Below are 15,082 nucleotides of genomic sequence, written 5' to 3'. Positions count from 1 at the left end.
AAGGCCATAGATAGGCCTAAATAAAATGTTTTTAATTGTGTACCAGTTTAATGTTGAATATTATTTATGATTTTTACTTTATACACAAGTGCCAAAATACTATAATTATGTGCAGAATATATCACAATAAGATAACAAATCCATGAATGTGAGCATGAACATTTTTCACCGATTAGTAGTTTTCCATTAGCTTTATTAAATTATTTTAATATTATTTCCTTAAATGTTACAATTAATTAACAGTGGTGTGGTTGACAAGTATGGTGTTTGTATGTTTTGGTTTGTGATGCTATGTATTTATAAACTGACCTTGTAGGTCCTGTGCACAAAATTTATATAAAATCAAAAATGAAGTCTGCTGATTCTGTATTGGCCAACATGATTAAGTAAGACTTCAAGAATAAGATGAGCTAAAATCAGTAGTAGTAGTAGTGGTCAAGATTACACAGAAACCAATGATTGTAGCAATACTTTATGAAGCTGTAGAATCTCGGCCCTCATGCTTAAAGGCTAATAAGATGATATTCATTTTATTCCTTTGTTTTTAAACTGAGTCAAGTAAATAGTGTTTGGCCAGTAAGTTGTGTAGAAAAGGCAATGACCATGAGACCAGAAGGTAACAGCATAATCAAACAGGTTTTTATTAAATGTTGTGCAGGAATTGCTTATTCTATAAAATTTGAATCCTAGTTGGTTAAATGTAGATGATTTTGACGACAGAAATTTCTTTGAAATACAGGGTTACAGGCTATTTAATAGGGATAGAGTACTAAAGAGAGGGGGGGGGAAGGAGTGGCTTTATATGTAAAATGTGATCTACATCCTGTTGATGTTGAGGATATAAAAGATAATAGCAAGGAGATTGAATATATTTGGGTTTCTATTAGTAGATATAAAGGGAAAGGCTTTTAGTGGAAACTTGTTATAGATCATCAGATTATACTGATGAAATTAGTGACAAACTTTACAATGAGATTAAGATTTTAGCTGTTAATGAAGTCATAATTATGGGTGATTTTAATTTCAGGCATATAGATTGGGAAATGCAAGAGACAAACTGTGAGGGAGAAAGGTTTCTAGAAACTGTTCAAGATGGCTTTCTTCTCCAATTAGTCAAGGAACTTACTAAAAACAATGCTATTTTAGATTTATTGTTAACTTCAAATACAGAAATGATTGAGAGGGTGGAAATTGGGGAACATCTGGGTGCAAATGATCATTGCTCTATTATGTTCAATGTTTTGCTGCATATGGAAATAAGGAATAATGATATTTTGGTTACAAATTTCAAAAATGCAAATTCTGAAGGGATGTGACAAGGATTATCTATTGTGAATTGGGCAGCTGAGTTTTTGGAGACACTGATGAAATGTGGAAAATTTGTAAAGATAAAGTTTCAAATATTCAAGGTAAACATATTCCTTATAGAAAGAAAAGAGTGCTAGTAAAAAACCAGGTTGGCTCACAGAGAGTATAAGAGATAAAATTAAAGAAAATTAGGACATCAAAAAGGATGTATGAGAAAAGGTTAGCTGAAAATATAAAAATTAACAGTAAGGATTTCTTTAAATACATTAAGGGTAAACAAAATGTCAGGATGGGGGTAAGACCCTTGAGGGATGATAAAGGCTCATAGTTGATGATCATGAGAAGGCTGGGTTATTAAAATTTGCTTTTTCTTCAGTTTTTACTAACGAAGATTTAAGCAGTATTCCACATCTTGAACAGTTGATAGATGGAAACAAGATTTGAACAAGTTGACTACATTAATTCTGAGCTTGTTAAGAAAAAATTGAAAAGTTTAAAGAATTATAAGGCTCCTGGACCAGATAATATTTCCCAAAGGATTTTGAAGGAGGTTATGTATTGTATATGTGAGCCACTTGCTACAATTTTTTGCAAGTCCTTGAATAGTGGGCAGGTACCAGAGGATTGAAAGTTAGCTAATGTCACTCCCCTTTTCAAGGGAGGTGATAAAAATTGTTCCAGTAATTATAGACCCATTAGTCGTACATCAATTGTGGGAAAAGTTTTAGAAAGTCTGATAAAATATGCTTTGCAAAGTCATTTAACAAAGTTTAGAATTTTATTAGATAGTCAACATGATTTCACTAATGGAAAATCTTGTCTTACAAATCTTTTGACATTCTTTGAAAAAGTTGCTGCTTATGTAGATGAGGGTAAGGGTGTAGATTTGGTGTATCTGGATTTTCAGAAAGCATTTGACAAGGTGCCACATAAATGGCTTGTAAAAATTATTTCTATAGGTGTGGTGGATAAGTTAGCAAATTGGATAGAAGAGTGGTTGGATGGAAGAAAGCAGAAGGTTGTTACAAATGGAGTTCAGTCAAACTGTAATAATGTTACAAGTGAGATACCTCGGGGCTCAGTCTTAGGACCTTTGCTCTTTTTCTTATTTACATCAATGACATAGATGAAGGGATAGTCAATAAATTACTTAAATTTGCAGATGATATTAATGTCTTTGGTGTTGCTAGCTGTGAAGAGGATGCTGATGATTTACAAAAGGATTTAGAACATTTAGTGAGTTGGGCAAAGATATAGTAAATGGATTTTAATCATAATAAATGCATGTGGGTTATCATAATTTGAATTATAAGTATAATTTGGATGGGAATAACCTTATCAGTGTCATAAAAGAAAGATATCTTGGTGTAATAGTTGATCAGTTTTAAGCCATCCAAGTAGTGTGTTTATTGCTAGTGGTAGGGCTAATAGGATTTTAGGTTATATCTACAGAAATATTGAATACAAGTCTAAAGAGGTTATAATTTCATTATATAAATCACTAGTTAGGCCACATTTGGAGTATTAGGAAGGACATTGAATTGTTGGAGGGTTACTAGTATGGTGCCTGGGATGGAGGGGGTTGTCATACGAGAAGTTGAAATCTTTCAAACTGTTTTCTCTTGAAAAAAAGGGGGGATGTGATTGAGATGTTTAAGATTGTAAAGGGAATTGATAGTGTTGATGCATCATCTTTTTTCATACTTAACAGTAATAATAGTAGGACTAGAGGACACAAATATAAATTTTGGCAGGGTAGGTATCATCTTGAGCTAATAGTTTTTTTCCCTCTGTAAAGTAACATAATGAGTATTACACTGAGTATCATGTTTCACACAGATGATTCCATTATGTATTTCTGTTAGAAACTCAAGCGTTAGTCCTTCACAAACTAACTGATACACAAGTTTCATAAATTGTGATGTAACATACTAAAAAAGTATCTTAACACAGATGCAGTTAGCATTGTGTACAACAAGATTTTCCAAATATGCTATGTTTTAGGTAAGAAAATTGTGTGTGTAAATGGTATCCAACTATGATTTTCCTATAGATATGATGCAAATTCATTGTAAAAAAAATAAATATAAATGCATATTTTTGTACAGCTATATGTTTAACATTCTTTATCACAGTGACAGAAATACTGTAATAGAGATTGTTCTTTGGTACTTTTTAGTGCAGCTGTTCATAATCTTTTGACAAACATCAAAAGTAGTTTTCCAAACTGTGTGGCATGCCCCCCCCCGAAAAAATAAATATTTAACACTTTAAATTTTCCTGTGAAAAAACTGATTAAAGAGAGGCAAAGAAACTACTATATTTGCTGTTATTATCACTTGTGAAAATTATTCAGTATGAAGAAAAATAATGCTCAGTTGGGAGCACCACTACATAAATTTTGGAAACCACTGGATTAAATAGAGTCACTGGCTCTATTCATAAATTTTTGTCTATGTTTTGAGTTTAACTAGTAATTTTTCTTTCTTCAAGGCCTTTTGTTTTTATAAAGATGTATATTTATATATTTTAATCTTGTAAATTAACTTAAAGAATTGGAAATGTAGTTCATCAGTACTGTACATTTTGCTAGAATATTCTTTTTGTAAAGTTTATAAATAATATTGCTAATGAGTTCAAAGGGCTCCTCTTGATTCAAAAACATCCCAATATATGTTTAAGATCCTTCGTTATCCCCAATTACTTAGAGCTACCCAGGGGTCTGCCCCCTCAAAGCATCAGGACATTTCCTTTGGTTCCTAAGCTGTGGGTGAAGTCTGGTCCTACTAGCTTGTCAGTGGGAATATGTACATTGTTTCAAAAAAGGAACCCCTATGAGGACCAGAAACGCAAAATCTGCCACATTGAGTTCAGCAACCCTGCAAACTTACTCCTAGGACTTCCCCCCTCCTCCATCATGCCTGGATGACCTTTGGGGGATACTTTGTTCCCCCTTTATAGGTTGATTATAAAAATAAGGACACCCCCACACCATCTAGTCTGCCAAGCTTGGTCCTGCTAGTTCCAAAACTGTAGAAAGAATATGCAAACAAACAAATTCACAAGCACACATCATGAATTAATATAGGATAGATCTCTTCAATGGTTTACAATATTTTTCATTCTTTATTGTTTTGAGGACTTGCCTCAGTGTAACTGTGGCAGTGAAAACTGCAACAATAGGGATCTCACAATGGAGTTAAAAAAAAAAAGAAGAAAACTACAGTCTACATGTATTACACAGAAAACAACCCCTTATATAGAGGTACATAGAACAAAGTTCACCTTTTGGCTGTTTGACAAAAACAACTCGCAACTTGGTAGAAGGTACAAAGTAATTACAGTATTCAGTGGTTATATAAACAAAACCACTGTTTAACTAAAACAAAAAATTACAGGTTTATGGAAGATGTGGAATTAACTTTAGTGCTTACTGATGAAATGAACAATACTATTGATTACCTAAAATTACAAAAGTCAAGCTTGAGAGAAGGTGCAGTACACAGCTACCATATTTGATTGTGGACTGAGTGAAACCTTAACATACACAATAAAACAAATATGGTATAAAAGGAGTCTCCACACATCAGTTAACACTTTATGGTCATAGGAAATCACTGAGTGACTGATCAAACTGCACATAGTATATCTTTCTCTACACAGATGAATCTTGCAGTCGAGTTTTATGAACACAATAAATTCCAATGATCTCCTGGTCCCGGGGTTCTTCCTGTCTCTCTTGTGGCTATTCTAGAATCTGGAATGCTGGGAATGGGGCAGTGAGTGTCTTGCTGGTGGCTGGGAACAACTGGACCTGCCATGTGATTAACACGAGTGGACGACAGACTGGCATGGTCTACTATACTTCTTTTTGAATCTTAAAAAGAATACAACAGTTTCTTAATACATAGTTCTTCTAGTGCTCTAACTGTCGATGATCAATCTTAACTTCTAAATTTTTGTATTTTTTTAAATATGATAATGAGACTGCAAAAAACACTTAATAAATTGAAATTCTGATTTTTATTTATAAATCAGTATTTTGTATTTAACATCAGAAATGATACTTTCAAACCAAAAATTAAACTTCTCATCTATTTAACATAACCAAAAGATGTCAAATATAAAAATACCCAAGTCATTTCTGCCTCATAACCTTGAATACCCTTGCAAATGAAGCTATTATTTTAATTTTTAAAGGTTTTTCCTAAATATAAACTAAGTTAGAAAGTTATCAAATAGTTTTTTCTCAATTTTATATGGAGGTTTTAATTTTAAAATATACATTTCTTGATTTTTAGAAAAAAAAATAATTAGGCTAAATGTCATACACACTGAACATTAAGGGAAAGCTTCAATATAGAAAACATGATCTTCAGAAGTTTCCTCTCATGTTTTGATTTACATTAATTAAAATGTTTGTTCACAATTCACCCGAAGTAAGTTTAAATCAAAAACTACTTGGAAGATTTATTTTCTAAAAGTTAATATTATTTTTTAACTTTGAAAATTTCAAAAAGATACGGAGAAAATTAGAAGAAATGAATATAATTTTCTTAAGACTTACCTACAACGTCATCATTGTACTAAATCTTCCTCACATTTTGGTATATCAAAAATCTCAGCAAAAAGAGGAGGGAGCTTAAGCCTTGCCCAGTTAGCTCGAAACCACTGTAAGTGTTCCATATGTTTCCCACCAAGAGCACGGAGCTCTGGTAACTTAATCATCAAGGAGGGAAAGAGATGTTGTTCACTAGGATGGTTGCGACCAATCTGGAGTTTCAAAGCTTCCATCAGCTTCTCCTGTTGCTGATCTATACTCTTGTTGTCATAAATGCCCAACCTCTCTGTAGAACCAAACAAAACACTAATCAGTGTTTCTTCATCAATTTTAAGCTGATTATTATGTACATTCTAGATGTACCGTATTGGCCTGATTATAAGGCAATGTCTTTTGATTCATAATTAGGCTGTAAAATTAGAATCACACCAGACCACGGCCCCTACTCTAGCCTGTCGTTTTCCTGAATGTCCAGATAGCATTTGTAAGATGTTCACTCAAGGTCATCGCTAATTCTTGTAACTAATCTGCATGCAGGCTGTTCAGTTATAGTATTGATTTTGCTGGTGCATTATTGCTTTGACTGTGATCATTTTCAATTTTATAATAAGTGTTGTCTGTGAGTCTCATCTTAGTGACTGACCCTTGTACAAGAATGAGTGACCAAGTTGAAAGACAGGAAACAAGAAGGTGTCAAATTAACAAAAGGATTTCAATGGTGTTATGATGCAAATCTTAAAATTATGATGGTGCATGAGGCAGAAAAATGAACAATTGTCCTGCTGCTAGAAAATTTGGTATAAATGAAAATAGTTTGAGGCATTGGTGGAAACAAAAAACTGAATTCCTTAATGCACATTCTACAAGAAAAGCATTTCATGGACCTAAAAAAGGAGTTATGACATTAAATTTTTTTCTTTCCCATGGTTTCTGAAAATGGAGGTCGCCTTACATTTGAGATCGCCCTATAATCGGGCCAATATGGTAGTTCCCATTGAGCATGTAATATATTTTCAAATAAATTGTTTCTACTTTACAAATACAGTTTTATAAAAAAACAAAAACAGTTACATATACATGAATGCTATACTTCTGTGTGCTATACATGAAATAGACAAAGAACATTATAGGAATATAGGTAATGAACAATTTAAAATATACTGATTGACTTGAAAGTAGGTTTGAAAAAGGGTAATAGCCCAAAACATCATGTGAAATAGTTTTTATAATATTCTTAAGTAGTCACATTGAACTTTTGTTTAAGTATTTACATTTGATCATTGGTTACTGAAGATCTTTAGTTTTCTAAATGATTAAACACTATGCAAATGAATTTAGCATAAAGGGCACTCCAATCTGAACCAGCTATTTTATGACATGGTAGTAGAAATATTTTTGCCACCAATATTCTCATGTTATATACATATGCACAGAAAAAGATAATTTTGACAAAATCAGAAAGTATTATTGTTCTTTACATCAGTGTGTATTGCAAAATAATATTGAGTGCTAAAATATCTTGTGATATTGAAAGCCGTTATAACATACGGTAACATAGAGAGTAAACCATAGTAGTACTTTTATTTTTTGTTTCTTAATGATGTGATGGACAGCAAGCTGCCCAGGAAATGTCATTACTATATAAGCAATTTCACTAATGAAAATAAATAGCATCTACACACCTGATGTCAGCAGCACTACTGCTGAAAATAACCCAATCTCTGTGTCATTCAACTGGAAGTTGTTGAAGGTCACAACAAAGTTAAACATAGAAGACACAAATTCGTTCTGTAAAAAACAACAACAACAATGCAGCTGAAATTCAAACAGTGTGATATAAATGTTTATTTCTGTATTGTACTTTTAATTCTTACTTTTCCAGGACATACTTCTTAATTAACTAGGATTCAATTTTGGTAAACTTATCTGTGACAGAACTGATGTATTAATTACCCTATAATGTTAACTTCAAGGTGCTTTTCAGTTAATAAAAAAGATATTAATAAAACAACTTAAACAAGCATAGCTTCACAAAATGTGAAAAAGTCAACTTATGTCCTTCTTTACATACAATTGGATTTTTTTTATTTGTTCAAAGATTAACTGCAAAGGTTTGATCTTAATAATCTGTTTATGTAATTTATGTTCCATCATCCAAATAGTTCAAATCACACAATTTACACTTTAACTCAATGTAAAATAAAAATACTTAATCATGGTACATTGTGCTTTCTGATTTAATGATTATGCAGGTATAGCTATATCATAATAGCACACCCTATTTTTATGTCTCTAAATGTCTTCCTTATAAACACATTGTGTTTTTTGCATATTACACTAATGTCATTTGTTGGATTACAGACATTAAATACCATATTTTCAACACCAAACATTTTGATTTGTTTATTGAATTTTGCACAAAGTTAGATGAAGACTATCTGTGCTATCCATCCTTAATTTTAAAGTGGTAGACTAGAGAGAAGGAAACTAGTCTACAGCACCAACTTTTTTCAGACCAAATTATGGAATTTGACCATCATTCATATTATGCACCCATGGTGTGGAGTAAGACATTTATTCTTAGTGCTAATTGGATGTAATCCACAGAATCTCTGATACAGTCCAGCAAACTGTACCATGATCAGGTCAAACAGTGGGTAAAAAAATATAATAGCAACACAAATGATACATTTAAATATGAAAACATATTACATTTCTTCTATTATTTAGGTATCAGAGATCTGAGAGTACTCTGTTTTGAGCCAAAACAATTTTAAATGTGTATATTCCATAGTAAGATATTTAGTTTGGCAATACATTCCACTGTAATTCAAGGCAAGATAAATTATATTAAAGTATTTGGCTTATCTCTGTTTTGCTTTAATTCGTTGATTTTACTTTTGTGTCAAGACACAAGATGTTCTGTCTCCATTCACAATAATAATACATAGTTTTAAATTTTCTTTAATAATATATTGTATCAAATATAATGAATTATTACTGAAAATATAAGTCACAAAGTAAGACATTTGTTAACCTGAGAACTTTCAAATGGTAATTAAAACTTTCCAATCCACCACTATCTGTACTTTCTACATTTTGTTGTGCATTTTCTATGTATCACGAAAATTCAGGTAAGACATTATCAATAACTAGGTAAATTAGCCAAACAATTACAAAGTTCTATAATACATACGATCAGTTCGATTCTTTAAGTCACGGTAACTTACATCAAACATCAGCTCCATTTGCTGCCTGGAGACATAACTTCCGTCGCTGAACGTTACACTGTTTTCTAACGTGTTGATCATTCTGGCAATGTGGACAAGCCAGACTTCAAAAAAACCTAACTTGATAAGGATAAGCTGATCATCTTGAGTTAACTCTAAGAATCCGGGGACACGCTTTGCAAATTCCACCACCCTTTGGATGGACGGAGTGACCAGTACAGCAAAATGCTGCCACATAACAATCTTCTGATGTTCCAAGCTGTCAGCAGTAATCTGTCCGCTTCCATTGTCATCAGATGTGGCCGGTTGAACTTCGTTTAAACTCTGCTAAATGAAAAAAATAAAAGAACAAAATTAGAAACATTAGCTTGGGTGTAGATGTGTTTCTAGGATATGATGCTAAAAATTATTCTAATTCTATATTAATGTCTAAGAGAACTTAATGAACAAAACAGAAAGAAAGAAAGAAGGCGTGTTATATTACGAACCTGGTTTCTATCAAGGCTTAAAATAATGTATAAAACCTGACGTAGGCATGTTACAAATATTTTTTTAAAACCTGAACTATCAGATCTTAATATGAATTTATTTGCATGCATTAAACAATAATTATAAGTAATACATTACAAAAGAAAAAAATAGTTGCCTGTCTTAAGATATTTATATTGAAGTTAAAAAATAAAATGTTTGTGTTTATATTTGAAAAGTTCCGTCTTAAGCCTCCAATAGCCGACATAATTTTACACGGTTAACAATCGGTGGACTCCATCAAAATAAGTAATTTTGTTTTTGACTGTTAGACCACTAATTGTAAAGAACTAATCACTTATTTTTATGTAAAAAAATGTAGAACCCCAGCAAGAATTAGGAGGTATTAATTGCAATATTATTGTTTTTTGTTGGGGTTTTTTGTGAGTATGTTGCACCCGCAAGTAATTTGGCGCATAAACAGTTTAGGAAAACGCGTTAAAGTCAATACAGCCAATAACTCTAGAGTTATTGCATCTGGTTAAAGTTTTACAAGTGAAAAACATTTACAAAACCTCGGTGCTTACAAATATTGCTGGTTTTCGGGCTAAGCATCTTGTCTTTTCTTCTGTGTAGGCACAGTTGGCGTGGTGGGCTTGAGATATAGTCAGAATGATATCGTACATGGCCAGTTGTTTGTTCTCTAGTTCTCTCGCTGACTGATCAGCTTCTGCCTGAGTAACTCGGCCATCGTCATTTCGTTCTCTTGACCTTTTTGGTACTCGACCATACCGAACAGCTGTAAAACACCATTATAAAACGAAACATGTACACTACATAATCAAAAAGATAATCAATGAAATCACATTTGCAGCTCAAGTGTCTGGACTACTAACAATGTTTTAACTTTGAATCAGATCTAAGTATATTTACATAATATAGAAGCATGTTCGCATGACTCTCATTTAAACGCTTGTAAATATATTTCAACCTTCTGAAACTTTTTAACAAGCGTGAGACCTCTTTAAAACACCAAATACAATACAAATAACTACAGGAAGTTTTGTAATTTTTAACCTGAGTGACATCTTATATAACAAATGGATAAACGGTTAGAACAAAGACCCCAATTAAGGTTCGGGCAGGCCATCCTCATTTTAAAACTACTGACTGGAGAGAGGTCAACCAGACACCAACACTCGCCACCTACATGGCTAACCTTATCCGAATAACGGGAAGAATTGTCATAGTTATAATGCCTAAAGCGTGGAGTGTTTTTAGCAGTATAGGAAGCTAGAACCTTAGCTTTGCCATCTGCAGCTCGACACACTGACTACAAAGCCACGACCGATCCGGAGTGTCGATATACTGCAAAATACATCCATAAAGAACAAAGCAATCTATATTTTAAAACGGCAACATATTATATTGTAATAACAAATACCATCTCGAATACATAAAGAATTTACAAAATATTCATCAAATGAAATTATATATAGTTCTACTTGCAACCATACTTTGAAAAATAGTGCCATTACTTTAAAAGTAACCCAGGTTAATGAGTTTTAATAATTTGGTAATCACGCAGAGATACATTTTCTGTGAAATTTAACTTTAAAATCCATTATACTACTATGACGTACATTGAGGGCAAAGAAAATTTAACGCAATATAAATATCACCACTACTCACACGGAGTTCGTCTGTGAGTCAAAGATGTTATTGAGCACAAAACCTGTTAAGTCCACTCACATTTACCACATTGGCTTATCCACTACATGTAATGTAATTCAATTCTAACGTTCATGAACTTCAAAGCAAGTTCTTTAATTGTTGTTTTTTTTTTTTTTGTTGTTGTTGTTGTTTTTCTCACTGGCCAATAACCCAAATGATTCAACAACAACCCAGAATAAATTTTATAGATTATACAACTGAGTCAATCGTTAGCGCTATGACTAAACGGTTTTTCGTGTTTAAATTTTGATATTTTTTTCATACACAGTGATAGCTTATCTCCAAATCAGGGATGTAAGCTGTTATAAAACAGAATAAACTGGGGGAGGGAGATATTTTTTTGATTTTGAGAACAATATATACATATAAAATGTAATTTACGTTATTTGAAAAAAAAAAAATTCGAAAAAATGCTCCCAAAATAGACCAGTTTTCAAAAACTCAAGATTGTTTACGATTCCCTGGACATCAAATAAAAGTTGTCCCACTATTGAAATCTTAAATGGCACTCCAGCAGACCAATTCTACAGTTTCACGACGACAGCAAGGTTTACGTCTTCGTCTGATGATTTTTTTTTCGCTATCAATACCTCACTTCTTATTTATAACCAAAAGTCTTTGCTCGAGCTAATCATCGCTAATCCGTATTGTAAAAACTGTACTGTCATACAAAATTGATTCATTATTTTCATTAAAAAATTTTTGATTTATATTAACACCAAATTTACATAATACAGTATTTAATTGAAAATAGCAATATTTATGTACACCATCAATTACTGTATTAACACTCACGTCTCTTTTCTTTTTTCTTTTTGTGGAAAATGGCGCGAAAAAATCCATAATATTGAAGGATATATATCATAGAGTCCGATATATTTATATCATCAACCTTTTTCGAATACACTATCTGGTGTACGTTTCTGTGAATTTACATCAGGAATGAACGTAAGTTACTTAGATAAATTTGTACACCGAAGATGGCGAAATGATTTACTTTGTTTCTACATAAAAGTAATAGTTACTAAATTTGCATATGCGTCACAGTTTTCACAAAGTTCGCAAATATTAAGTAAAACTGAATAGGTTAAGGCAACTTATAAGAAAATTTTACACGTTTTACAAGTAATATTATTAATGCACACTTACAGTCTCTGGACATTCCCACGGCGAGACACTTTTTAAAGCGGCAATACTGACAACGATTGCGGTTTAGACGAATAACTAAGCATTTGCCGTCTCGGAGACACCGGTATTCGATCTGTTTCTGTATGCTTCTTCTGAAAAATCCCTGAAAGATGGCATGAAAAGTTTTCTTTGAAATACCGATGGATTTTTAAAAGCATGTAAATTTCATAGAGCTAGAACGACAGAGATTGAATGATGAAAAATAACTTATCGTAAGTAATTCAGATTATCATTCGAACAAATATCACATTCTCGGCCATCGTAAATCGTATTATACAATTATAAAATGGATACGGTAAAACGACGTCTGGTACCTAAAAGTTTACTACACGGAGTTTGATTAAATAATCTAATAAAAACATAACAGGTTAGACTTGCCAAACAAATGAAGTAACGCAACGAGCTAGATAGGGCATCAAAAAAAGACAAGAAACAATTCCTGCACTACTAACACCGACGGTCAGGTTCACCAACAGGTCGCGCTACTAACTAAAGCGTGCGTGACATCACACTGTAACGATACTTTTCCAGCTGGTGAGATGGTGTTTGGTAAGCCCATAGTCTTCCTGTCGAGTTCAACGAACTTTTGTGGCCGTGACAGTGAGCTCCAGCAGGCCAGTAAATGTGGCCTCCAGTTACTATTACGTCTATATACAGTAACAGTATAATGTCGTATTTTGTGTGCGTGTATATTTATGTTGATGAACTAGTTAGACTCTAGAACAGTTTCACAGAAGACGGAAGTAGCATCAGGTGAGCCTAACCTTCTCCATGATTCATGAATGTCTGAGGCAGTAACGACGTGTATCGCGCCGGTATATACTATAGATAGCCAAATAACCGGTTGTTACAGTTTGAAAAAACAAAACAAAAACGACTAAATATTTTTTCTAAAAAAAGTCCTTCCGATCTCAGTATTATGTTATTGTCTTTTAAGGCGTCAAAAATTGTCTAAATTGTTTTCACAAAAATAAAATATTTCATTTCAAACAAAAAAAGTAGAACTTTGAAATTAAAATAATAGATGGCGCTTTAAACAAGACATAAAATCCAAAATCTTCAACAGCATTTCACAGCAAATCTATCAATGTCATAACTCTAAGGTGGGTGTAAAAAATGTTTGCAATTAGTTTAAACAGGAAACTAATCTATGGCCAGGATGACCTGTTAGCTATAGGATATAATCATATTTGTAATTATTAATATTTCATAAAGCATCCACAGAACAAAATAACGATGAACCCACGAGACAAACAATGATTGACTTAAGTCGTCTATGCAAAATACCTTATTTAGTCCTGATCACAAAATACAAACAGCGTATATTTACATACTCACTAAACCATGAGAATCAGCCAAATGAGATACTGAACCAATTTTTGATAAAACTATTTTGGTAAATTTTGCGATTCAGACAGTAAATCCCCACTGAAATACAAATTAAAACGATAAGTATGTGTTCTTACTCGTGCATAATAACCTTTACAAATCTTTATAATCAGTGAGCACAACACATCAATTTACAACCATATAAAAAACAGGTTCAAACAATATGGTACAAAACTTATTCGTGCATAGTAACTTATCAACCATTATGATCCAGACAGGGAGATGTTGCAAATACTTGTGCAATATATCCTTTCTCCAATCTGTATGACTTGTGAACAGAAACATTTCTAACTTATGAATTTAGACTACATTTGCATACAATGTCATTTGTTCATCTCGATGGTCGTACATTATCCAGGATAGTTCCACATTCAGGAAAACCAAATTAAGTGGAAATATCTAAGTTGTAATGAAGATATTGTTAGAGTACTCCCGAGATAATGCTTCTTTAAATTAATGTTAAGCTTATATGTTAGCAAGAGGGCGCATGATGTTAAGAGCGAAAAGTTTATAAAAGTAATCCTAGAATGTTCCAGATGACGTCATAAAAAATGGGTAACTTAGACATATATCTAGAAGCGAGACATAAGTTGTAAATACGAGAATCTATGAAACTTTGAGCCAGTTTTCAATTGGTAGAGTGCCGATCATTCAGTGAAGTATTTTGATTAGTGTTAGTTGTCGGATATATTCAGTTACTTGATCAATTAGCAGTGAAGTTGAAGAAGTAAGTTTATATTGTTGCGTATCTACTTGTTTGTTAATTTCCCGTAGAAATTCTTTCCGAGAAACTTCAGCGATACAAGTCCTTTCTTAATTAAAACTACTTTATTCTTTCTCGATACAACTTTGCAATACACATAATTTTTACAGTCAATACGTTTGCAATCTCGATAACAAAACACACACACTTTATATTACCGTCACTACCGCTCGCTTGACTCAATTATCTGTCTCTATATCTATCTATCTGCCATTATTATCTCGCTTTATTTGCCGGGCTTATATACTAAAAAAAGCGGCGCCTGGAACAAACTAGGAAATTCACGATCATTCAAGAAACTCCTCCCACACACCACCAGCTCCAATGCGCCAGGAGCGTCACGTGACTTCCGCTGTCGTAACAATATATTAGTCGTATAAACATTAGTGAGGTATTTCCTTGAAACGTTATTTGTATATATATATATATATATATATAGTA

At 32.7% G+C, this 15,082-nt stretch overlaps 1 protein-coding gene across 1 annotated transcript in view; it reads right to left on the bottom strand.

The window, feature by feature from the left end:
- Window positions 1-4,387: 4,387 nt before the first annotated feature.
- The window catches only part of LOC106466924 (ecdysone-induced protein 78C-like), a 58,278-nt gene continuing 47,583 nt past the window's right edge, over window positions 4,388-15,082 (bottom strand). Inside the window, exons 3-8 of the mRNA XM_022395020.1 lie at window positions 12,451-12,592; window positions 10,155-10,366; window positions 9,100-9,426; window positions 7,552-7,657; window positions 5,876-6,155; window positions 4,388-5,185 (exon numbers count right to left, since the gene is read on the bottom strand). Coding sequence (XP_022250728.1) covers window positions 5,887-6,155; window positions 7,552-7,657; window positions 9,100-9,426; window positions 10,155-10,366; window positions 12,451-12,592 — 1,056 coding nt within the window. The 3' untranslated portion in view covers window positions 4,388-5,185; window positions 5,876-5,886. The remainder of the gene's footprint in view (window positions 5,186-5,875; window positions 6,156-7,551; window positions 7,658-9,099; window positions 9,427-10,154; window positions 10,367-12,450; window positions 12,593-15,082) is intronic.

The sequence above is a fragment of the Limulus polyphemus genome, unplaced genomic scaffold (genome assembly GCF_000517525.1).
Source record: "Limulus polyphemus unplaced genomic scaffold, Limulus_polyphemus-2.1.2 Scaffold2426, whole genome shotgun sequence".
NCBI classification, from domain to species: domain Eukaryota; kingdom Metazoa; phylum Arthropoda; class Merostomata; order Xiphosura; family Limulidae; genus Limulus; species Limulus polyphemus.
Note: the sequence above shows the minus strand (reverse complement) of the source record. Positions and strands in the feature narration are given on the sequence as shown.